Raw genomic sequence first — 10,798 nt, 5'->3', positions numbered from 1 at the left:
TTCTTCCCTCGGACCACTTACCGTCGGTGTTGCGGAAGAATGAGTATGAGCCCCCGTGAGCAGTGGCGGATTTGCAGTCTTGGTCGCCCTAGGCTCCAGGCCATATAGTCAGTATCAGCATCCGTTCAGTAGTTTTGCGATCAGACAGACAGACAGACGTCAAACACTCAAACAAACCCTTTTTTAGGTTCAAGAGTGCCAAGTACCTAGATTATGGTAATATGAGTAAATAAATACTTAAAAAAAAAATAAACGTAGTGATGTAGTATGTTATTTTATACATAAAATGTACGAAAGTGATTTAGGAAGATTATTGTTATACGATGTGGTGCAGTGCGGCCCGCCATAGTGTGCAATGAGACTGTAGAATGTTTAGGTACTTTGAGTTATTTCTTGTTATCATCAGTGAATTTTTTATCACGATTGGCTGCCCCTAAAATCTGGCCGCCCTAGGCCCGGGCCTACTGGGCCTTAGGGCAAATTCGCCACTGCCCGTGAGTAGTGATAGAAGTTCATCATAACGCCGGGAAGAGGCGAAGGGTAACCATCAGGATTGTTAGAACTGCGATCATAATGGTGAAAGAGCCTAATGAGGGAAGCAAGTGTGCTGCGGTAGTAGGCGTGCCGGCAAGGCGCCTATTCTTTTCGTTGTGCAATCTGTATTTTTAATTATTTATTCGCTAACTACGTATGATTGCTAATTTGTTTGCTTAGGCGCTTTTAACTACTATAACGACACAATATATTTTAATAAAAATAATAATAATATTTATTCAGTGAAAAATGTTGGTGCATCATTACAGTAATAAGCTAAAGAATTTAAATACAATAGGCTGCGGAATGTACTCTTCTAATAGACGAAGCCACTACAGTCTAATTAGGATGTCCTGTATCTCAACATGTAGTGCCTTTTGGTGAAAACAATCTATAAGTCATTTGTAGTGGGAAAGTGATCAACATTTCAATGAGTTTTTACATTCTTAACTTTTTTGTGATTCAATGATTAATTTCGGAAAAGAAAATAATTTTATTTGACATGGTATAAGTTTGTATACTATAATACTGTATATAAAATTTATACATAATTCATTAAATTAGTTAATCATTATACGTAATGTTTGATAAACTGAAAGTTTATTTGTTTATTAGTTATTTCGAAGCAGTAGAGCTCCTTTTGAAACAATTCGTCCAGGGAAGTACCTTGCCTATTCTACCTCCAATAAGTAATATGAGCATTATTGCGTTCCGGTTTGGAAGGCACAGTGGCAGCGCCCCTAAAATCTTTGCGATTTAAAGCTCTGAGTGGCACTGCAACTGTTATGGATAGGCGTGTCACTTACCACCAGGCGCACGACTTGTTCGTCCCGTCACTTGGTATTATATATAAAAAAGAAATTAAACACAATCAATAATTAATAATACTTTGTTGTAGGTACCCCGTATTAATTTTGAAATTAGAGTGATTATAATTTTCTATTTAAATTTTTTATTTTATATTAAATATAAAATAAACTCATATTTTATTGCTCTCAGCAGCTCTAGGCAAACAACCATTCATCTAACATCTCTTAGCTTCTTAAAGCCTTGGTACATGGATTTAATGATGGTTCGTCGTATTGCTAAACGCCTTTACTGAATTCTAGTTTTGAATTATTTCTTTACTCATTAGGTCTTTTGTTTTTGTAACTGTAGGCACTTCATAAAATACCGACTAGGTACTGACTCTTTTCTTACTTATTCTGTAATGTTAGTTCCGCATATTTTGCACTTTAGAGACGATAAGTGCGTTATTTTACGAGACGGCTTACTCTTTTGTCCTATTGTACTCGAAAAATAAAGAGAAGACGAATCGGTGGAAATAATAATTCATCAACTATACAAATTGTCATCAAGTGTTGCGTTTTGTATTTAATAAGATTAGCTTTAGTATTTACTTATCACTTACCTAACGGCATTTTTCTTCGTTGTCTTCGTTGTTTTCACTGTACATGTACTGTAGTTTCGTCTATTGACCTATAAATATAGATAAAACGAAACCCAGTTAATATGCGTCTATACAATGCATCTGTCTCTGTCGTTATCGGCAAGAAAAAGTAACGACGTGTTACTTTTAGTTCATGTTTTGCTTGAATACCGCTTCGTAAATATCAAGTTCATGTCATCAAATGAGACATAATATAAATATATAATATAATTATTTAGGTGTGCATGCTACATCCTCGACCTCATCGTCACTTCCCATCAGATGAGATTGAGGTCAAATGCGCACTTATTTTTTATAAAAAAAAAAGCAGCTCACAAGGAACACCGTCAGGTTTTAGCAGCAGGAGTCAGATGTAAACCTTTGTGTCCCGCAGGGTATCTAATAGGAATTCCTGACAAAAAAGAAAAGTTTTCGACCTTTGTAGATCTATTTCGAACATGAGAAATTTAATAACGATTATGTTATTTATGCTTTGTAAATAAGCATAAATAACATAACCGTTAATAATGTAAGTTTGTAAACCTTATCTCCCACTTTTTTGTTATTATAAGCATTATATCTCAATAAGTAAAAAAACGTAATCTCTATTACAACCTCCGACAAAAGGTAAAACTTTTATAATTAGTGCACTTAACACTATGCAGGATGGTTCCGGGATATCCTATGTTTGGTTTCTGAGTCGCCACTTATATAACAGGTTTTACACAAATTACATAATGCGTCAAGGCCTTATAGTAACTACACATCAAGAACAAGTAGTTTGAGTTAGTTTAAACTATTCGCACGTACGAGCACGCTGTTCATTGTTGTTTTATTGTAAGTTATACTCGTACATTAGAGTTATAAACTTGTATCTGTGTTTAGAAAGTGTTTATGATTTCATGTAATGGTAAAAAAAGTTTTGACTACGCTGAAATCAATTTACAATAAGATTTCATAAAAATTCAATATTATTTAACATCAGTTTATAAACTTTAAACGCTGACTTATCTGCCGTTGCCTATACCTATTTTTATAATAATTAGGTACTTGAATTTATTGTACTTTGGTAGTATATATTTTTACTTTCATAGTACTTAACAAACACAATTATTATGTTGTACAATTACTTGACGACAGTCATATAACAATAAACTTTTTGATAAGCATTGTTCAGACGAAATCGTACAGCTCTCGCTAGCGGAAGTGTGTGTTACATATTTCAACATGTATGAAATTAAAGATAAAGTGATTTTGGTAACTGGAGGAGCTGCTGGAATTGGCGCTGGCGTGGTTAAGTCCTTTGCAGAAGAACGTGCAAAGGTAAGTGTTAAGGATTGTCTAGCAAATATTCTATACGGCTACTGCTTATACGAAAAAGTTTAGTTTTTCTGTGGAAAAAAATACTATTAAGTTTTTTAGACAACACAAGAAGCAGAGTTTGTAAAAAAATCATTCTTGTTGAACCAATCGGAAAGTTTAACAGGCTTTATGAAATCCTGAATTAAAAACTACCTTTTTTCCCAGCACGTGGCCATTATAGATGTCGACGTAACAAACGGCACGGCATTAGAAAAAGAATTAAACAACAAATACGGCTCTGACAAGACCAAGTTTTACAAGTGTGATGTTACTTCACAAGATCTTCATGATATCTACGATGAGATAGTAAAAAGTTACGGTTATATAGACGTCGTCATCAATAATGCTGGAATTATGAATGACAGTCCTAGACTTTACGAAAAAGAAATAGCCATTAATCTTGTAAGTACCTAATGAGACAGAAATAAATATTTATAGCGTTCATACAATACGATGTGCTCAATTCAATGTAACAAATACGAAATAGATCAAGATGGTACTGTGCACTTTGAACGCAGTCTTATCCAAAGTGATATAACCTTGAATTTTGAATCATAAATTGACATTGACGTGCTCTGTAAATAATCTAAACAATTGGGTACAACCCTGGTAAGTGTAAATTGGACTGGACGTAGTTAGTTTTTTATGTTAAATAAAAAGTCCAATTCCTGTAATGTAATATCATAAAAGGTATACTTGTCACTATAACTAAAAGTGGCCAGTTACGTGAAGTTAAAATTGGACTTATACGGGACATAAGTTTTAATTTTATAAGATTGTGAAATTGAAATCATTGGGGCAACATTACTTATTTTGGATTAAAATTGAATTGTTTAATATTTAAATATAGTTCCCATGACATAAAGATAGACCAAACATTGCTTTTCCTCTAACACGTGGAAATCATATTGTGATTATGTAGAATAATGCTGTTTTTCATCATTAGGTATCGTGTTCACATCATAATATTAATATCATTTGATTTTTTACTACAAGTACGCTCGAAATGACAAACTGGCCTTTGATATTAAATATTGCACGATGACCTTTTGTTAAAATAGTACATGTCAGATCGATGTTGATGCAAACACAGACTGGACTTGATAATCCTGACGGTCTATTCGAACTGGTAGGCAATAAAAAAGCGGGATACTATAGTGACTGAGATCCTTTGCCATAAAAAAATCACATTTTTGTTTGTTTTTTTTTGTCAACTCCCAAAATATCCCACTTAGGCCATAAACCGCGACCCTGACTGGCCTAATTCGGTTTGGGAACTCCACACGTTTCCCGAGGACTATGAACCTTCTTCGACATGCATTCACCGTCATTTACATTGGAGTTCTTCACAATGGCGGTTAATTAATAAACGATGTTTATTTTCAGACTGCGCTGGTAACAAGTTCTTTAAAGGCATTCAATCTAATGCGCAAAGATTACGGAGGTAAAGGAGGAACAATTGTAAATATATCTTCAATTGTTGCCTTGATTCCAGGAAGAGTACTGCCTATATATTCAGCTACTAAAAGTGCTGTCTTACAATTCAGCTATAGTCTCGGTGTAAGTTCTGCTGCAGTAGTTATGGTCGTTAACGCGTTCTAATGTGATTACCCATTTATTTTTCTTTAGTTCATAAATCATTACCTTGTTGTCAAAATATAGAAAACATATGTCGTAATAGTTTCTCACTCCTTCACTGTTCATGCGGTCAGACTTTGGAATGCACTTCCTATTACTGTTCACGAAAGTAAATCGTTAGCTATTTTTAAAGTGAGAGTTAAAGAGCATTATTTATCTACTATTCCATCCATATCTTAGGTATTGTATTATAAAATATGTATTTATCTAAGTATTTATATAATTTATAATAATTTAATATTTTTATATTATTTTTTTTTTCTTGTTTTGTTGTGCACATATGCCCGTTCTTTTAGTTATAGTGTCCTGTATTTAGGTCTGCAGGAAGAAATTTCTATTAGAAGTAAGCAGAACCGTTTGTTTTTAATTTCGCTTGTATTCTTTGTGACTTGTTGTATTTTTCCTGTACAATAAACTATTAAATAAATAGTTTCGATAATAAATAAAGTTGTATGAGGTATGAGACATTGTGACTGTAACGGACTTTATCAATGGATTCGGGTGGGTCCTATCACCGAGTGAGTAAGACCAAAGCAATTGTACTTACAGTTTATTAATTTATTACAAAACACGTATAGCTATGAATCCAAAAACATAAACAATGGTGAAGAAAAGGCGCCAAAAACAATCACATTTAAATTTAGAATTTAAATATAAAACTAAACTTAAAAAGACTAAACATAGGGCGCACTATAAGTTTCCGGATTGGCCACTTACATAAACAATATTTAAAAAGTAATTACAACTTTTGAAAATGGAACTCTTTAGCTGTAGAATACAGTTTGTTTCAGCTGATTGTCACTTGCTTTTACATTGTGGCGTCATTTTAGAAATTGGTTGTCTATATCACCATGACTTTCAAACTGCTTTTACACACGTATAAAATATAAACACGTATAAAATATATACTAAAGAGATTTGTATTGACTGCTGCGAGTCGCTACAGTGTCAATTTTATGATTATGAGAATAATAGGTATAATGCAATAAATATATAATATTGCATTGCCGTAGACCAATTAGCTTGTAGAAATACTTTCTTTTCTTAAATAAATTATTATTATCACTAGTACAATTTTTATAATTCGGTTCAAATTCTAATTCATTTATTTCTTTGTTTTACACGGGTTATAGAGAGATCTTACAAGAAGACATTCTAAATCTCTATGTTTCGCCTTGCGACGTACTAAGTTTTCGTAAATTTTATGTAGATGCTCATGCAATAAATATCAATTAAGTGTCTAGTTCAATAAAGACATGAATTAAAAATGTAATAATTCTCCGACACTTAGCAAGCTTGAGATCTTTAAACAGCTGTGTGTTATATTCCATTCCGATTAAACTAGCTTTGACATAGAAAGACGATGCCACAGATAGACATATTATAAACACACATAGACAAAGGATTCTAATAAATAACAAATAAAATGTCAATTTGTAAAGAAACTGTAGAAATATATCGCGGACAGGTTGTTGGTACCTCAATTAGAATAGTAATCGTAAAGGAAATGGAAAGGCATAATTATACAGTATATGCGGTACAAAAGAAGTGGTCGATGCAATATTTCAACAAGTTTTCGAAATAGGACTCGAACATTGCGCTGTAGTTGGTTTAAAAAATATGTTTACACCTACACTTAAAGAAAAAAGAAAGTACAAACATGATTCTTGACTCATTCATAACTTTGAAAAATAGAGTTCTTAAGGTTTTAGATTGTTCAAATTTAAATTTTGTTTTTCAAACCTACCAATGTTTCGAGCATTTAACAGGCCCTTGGTCATAACTTCCGTGCTGGTTTGGGATCCAGTATTTCCTTTTTCTGAAAAATCCCAAACAGACACAGAACGCAGTACTAATTAATGTTATAATTTATTCTAAATTCCATTATTAATTAATAATAAATTTAATTTAATAACAAGAAATCATACTGTTAAAATAAAATAATTGTGAAACATGTAGCGTAACTTGGAATGTTCCTTGTAAAATTGAAAAATAAGGTATTTAATTAATAATTTTTTGTAACTATAGTAAAAATAAGGACGTTTGCATTAATAGTAGACATAACTGGTTTATGACTACCACCTCAGTCAATCGTGACTACGGGACTAGTAAAGGGCCCAAAACGTTGGTTTGCTTGAAAAATAAAAATATGCGATTTAAATCCGGAAAAATAGTTTCATTTTCTATAAGATGATATCAGTCATCCAACAGTTGTCTGTATTAAAAAACAACACTGTATTCTGAATTTACAAATTTTGTTTCCAACATTTTCAGGACGAAATGCACTACAAACGATCGCAAGTTCGTGTGATCACAATGTGCTTTGGCTGTACGCATACTTCACTGTTTTCACCAGAAAAACTTGAGGCTTTTGACAAAGAAACAACTGATTATACAATGCGGGCCGTGAGTGGTGGTGGATCGCTTCCATTTCAAAAGTAAGTCATGAGATTTTAGACAAAAAGTAAAAAATTGTATAAACCTCATTAATCCAAACCAATGAAACTTCGTATATTAGAAGAAAAAGAGATTTTACTATAATAAATAATGTTATTGAAAGTATACCGCAACAAGGTAGGAAATCTGAAATATTCAAGGTGTAGACGTTGCTACATAAGAGCGCCTACGGGTTTATCCTAAATTGTAATCTATATGCGTAACTATTTCTTACACTCGTAATTTTTGTTAATATATTAACAGAAACTACGGGTGTAAGAAAAGAAAGATAAAAAAGCTTTGTTCGTATTGCTTGTAAAGTGATAGTTAAATTGTCAATTACACATGAGTTTCATGTGTTCTTTTTGTTCTTGGCGCGGAATGTGGTTTGATGTTAAACGTATTAACTTTACGACGATATAGATAAGAATAGATGTTATTTACAGCATCATTATAATATCGTGCAAAGCTAAGTATTACCAAACTAAAACAATGACAGCGAATGTGTAAGCGTCATTGTAGTAAATGTTATCTTTTGAGTTATTTATGTTCAGGGGTCGATTTAGAACCTTACGATAAGTCAGTTGTCGACCGCTTCGATTTGACATCGTACTATTTCTTTTTGTTTATATTCACAACACCCGAATCGTTGTTCGAATACGACAATACGACAGTTTGACGTTCGATTCGGGTGTTGCGAATAAAAATGAAAAGAAAACGGTCAACAACTGTGTTATCGTTAGTTTCTGAATCGAACCCCTGGACCTCGATTCAGAGCTGTTCAATATTTTAACCGAACCGTTCGTTTGCATAACGTTCTCGAATCGAAGGGCGCTTTCCGAGCTATTCAGAACATTCGAGTTAAACATTCGATGCGGATTCGGATACGATATCGTTATCCAACAGCGTTTACAGAGTTAGTCGGTGAAATAGATTATAAGAAAAATGAAAATCCTTTTATATACATTTTTAAGACTTTATATGCCTAAAATTTAAGAATGCATTAGTCTTGCTATAAAATTAATTAATAAAATTGAACAAAATCCAGACTTTATTTAAAATAATAAGAGATTTCCATATTACATTCTTACTTTGAAAACAATAGGACGTTCAGTAATATTCATTCGATAACTGTGTTCTGAATAACGTTTGTAGCCTTTGCCGGTCGAGAAGTTCGAGTAATCGTACGGGTGTGACGTCATTTCGGTTTGGTTTCGAATACGGCAGATTGACGTTCGATTCGGTTATTGTGAATAAAAATTACAAAAAAATCGTGCGATATCTCGAATCGGTCGACAACAGAATTATCGTAAGGTTCTGAATCGACCTGCAGGTTTGATTAATCATGCATATTTTGTAGAGCCAAAATGTGAATTTGAAATCTATCATTTTCATATGAATGATCGCCACTTGTCTAATAAAAACAGGTTTTAAAACCCGAAAGCCCAATTTAACATTTGAAGAATCAAATACCTTCCAAGCCGCTCTTGCCCGTGGGCCACCTGGCTCCTGGTGAACCAATTCACTCAGGTCTACCAACCCAATCTCAACTGTGTGAAGTGTCTTTTTATAAAATTTGCAGTAATTCTTTACAAGTATGTAATGTTATGCAAATGTATGTAATGTTACAATTATGTTGGTACTCCAAAAGTTACAGAATTCAATTTATTGTTTACGTTGTATGCTTTACAAAAGGACCAATCTTAGTTAGTATTAAGAAAAACGACCGACCCTTTTTTAGGTATGTTAGGCGATAAATTTGAGAACCGATTACCAGGATTCTTTTTTTGTTGGAAAGAGGGTACCTCAGTATTGGTGCCATTCAAATTTGAAGAAATTATTCTAACTCTAAGGGTGGAAAATTAGGGGATGAATCCGGTTTTTTTGGATTTCACCCACTTCCCATTAACTGATTTCAATAACACTTGGCAAATAGATGTAATTCCACAAATATGTTTACAAAAAAGTTATTCTATCGTAGTTTGCTTGTAGAAGATGAAATTTTAAACATTAAATTTTGCAGGCCAGAATCCGCAGTTCGAGGACTCGTAGAGGCCTTCAAGAAGGGAAAGCCCGGCAGCACTTGGTTGGTCTCAGCTGACAGACAGGCGGAAGATATTACAGCCAATATCAAAAAGTCCTTTGAAATCCTCAGTCAGGGAGTGTACACACCGAATACTAACTCGTAAAGCACTATAATATCTATACGTTTAGCGTCATTTCTTATCTAAATTACTATAATTATTTTTAAATTTATATTACTCGGAAATTGGTAGCTTTGTTTACAAAGCAACGATTTCCTCTAAAGTAAATAATAATGTAGTTCTAAATTACCCACGTAATGTTTTTGTTTTTTTTTTGTGTGTGAGCAATAAAGTAAAGTAAAACCTAGATAGGTTTTACTTTACTTTATTTTATTTATCTATTCCAAATATATAAAAAACTCTTTTTGCCATTTTTCGAGATACGGCGAGCTCGTTTTCCGTATACTCTAAATACAAAGATTTTTAAAAACCTGCTTGCCCCAAACGGAAATCAAACCGCTCATATGTAAAATAATCTTCCAGCTTGTATTTTATTATTCCGATCGAAAAGGACAAATCATAAGGACTGTAGGGTTAGTAAGAAAGGGCGCGACTAGCGCGAGAGCAACATACAGCGCGAGTTACCGCTATTCTTGTATAGAAATCCTGCATTTTATGTCGCTCTCCCGCAAGTCGCGCCCTATCGTGCTAGCCCTACTGATACCTTTAAAGCAACATTGTATTATAAATTAAAGAAACAACATGAAATTTTACATTTAAGTTTAGGAAAATGTATTGCGTGTTGTCAATATATGTACTTCAAGATGCGGGGGGAAGGGGCTCATAACAATTAGTCTGTAATAATGGTTACATTAAGCAAAATGTTCTATCTACAATAGTACCCAAATCATAAAACTTACCCTAGTTTTATGATTTGGGTACGTAATAACCATGTAATAACACAAATCAATTATATAGTATTTACGTGAATCTTAGAATGCCAGGCATCAAGGATATCTTTCCTTGATGCCTGGCATTCTAAGACCACGCAAATATCACGTTCAGTTCTGGCTCGAACCTACAAGATGTGTAATGGTCTCCTCCTGATTTTTTTTGGTTTTTGATTTTGTGATATGGAGTTCTTTAGGTCAACGGGGTTCTCAAACACAACAGTGTGGCTAATGTCCATGGGCAACGTTGACCACCTCATTCAAGGGGCTTGTCTGCTCTTTTGTTTAGAGTTCTTAAATGTTTGTTTGTTTTTTTCAATCAAACTAACGTTTAGGGCTCTTTACAGGACTCATGGTGACGGCTGACTGAGATAGTAAAGTCCTATATTAATAAATATCCGTGATATATGATATAAATCCGAAAA

The 10,798-nt window shown here is 33.5% G+C and overlaps 1 protein-coding gene across 1 annotated transcript; it reads left to right on the top strand.

Moving 5' to 3' along the window:
• Positions 1-3,161: 3,161 nt before the first annotated feature.
• LOC113237460 (15-hydroxyprostaglandin dehydrogenase [NAD(+)]-like) lies at positions 3,162-9,595 on the top strand. The gene is made up of 5 exons (XM_026473945.1): positions 3,162-3,286; positions 3,491-3,727; positions 4,712-4,885; positions 7,238-7,401; positions 9,423-9,595. The coding sequence occupies exons 1-5, from the start codon at positions 3,191-3,193 to the stop codon at positions 9,586-9,588; spliced, it is 837 nt and encodes a 278-aa protein (XP_026329730.1). The 5' UTR covers positions 3,162-3,190; the 3' UTR covers positions 9,589-9,595.
• The last annotated feature ends 1,203 nt before the right edge of the window (positions 9,596-10,798 follow it).

This window comes from Hyposmocoma kahamanoa, unplaced genomic scaffold (genome assembly GCF_003589595.1).
Source record: "Hyposmocoma kahamanoa isolate Upper Pololo Valley unplaced genomic scaffold, ASM358959v1 93, whole genome shotgun sequence".
Lineage (NCBI taxonomy): Eukaryota > Metazoa > Arthropoda > Insecta > Lepidoptera > Cosmopterigidae > Hyposmocoma > Hyposmocoma kahamanoa.
The sequence above is the reverse complement of the archived record's forward strand: the minus strand, read 5'-3'. Positions and strand labels throughout refer to the sequence as shown.

Bases quoted from the DNA above. Each gene is read 5' to 3' on its own strand.
- LOC113237460 (XM_026473945.1), top strand. From the start codon at position 3,191: ATGTATGAAATTAAAGATAAAGTGATTTTGGTAACTGGAGGAGCTGCT. The intron at 3,728-4,711 runs GTAAGTACCTAA...GTTTATTTTCAG, and splicing joins AAGAAATAGCCATTAATCTT to ACTGCGCTGGTAACAAGTTC. The intron at 7,402-9,422 runs GTAAGTCATGAG...TAAATTTTGCAG, and splicing joins GGATCGCTTCCATTTCAAAA to GCCAGAATCCGCAGTTCGAG.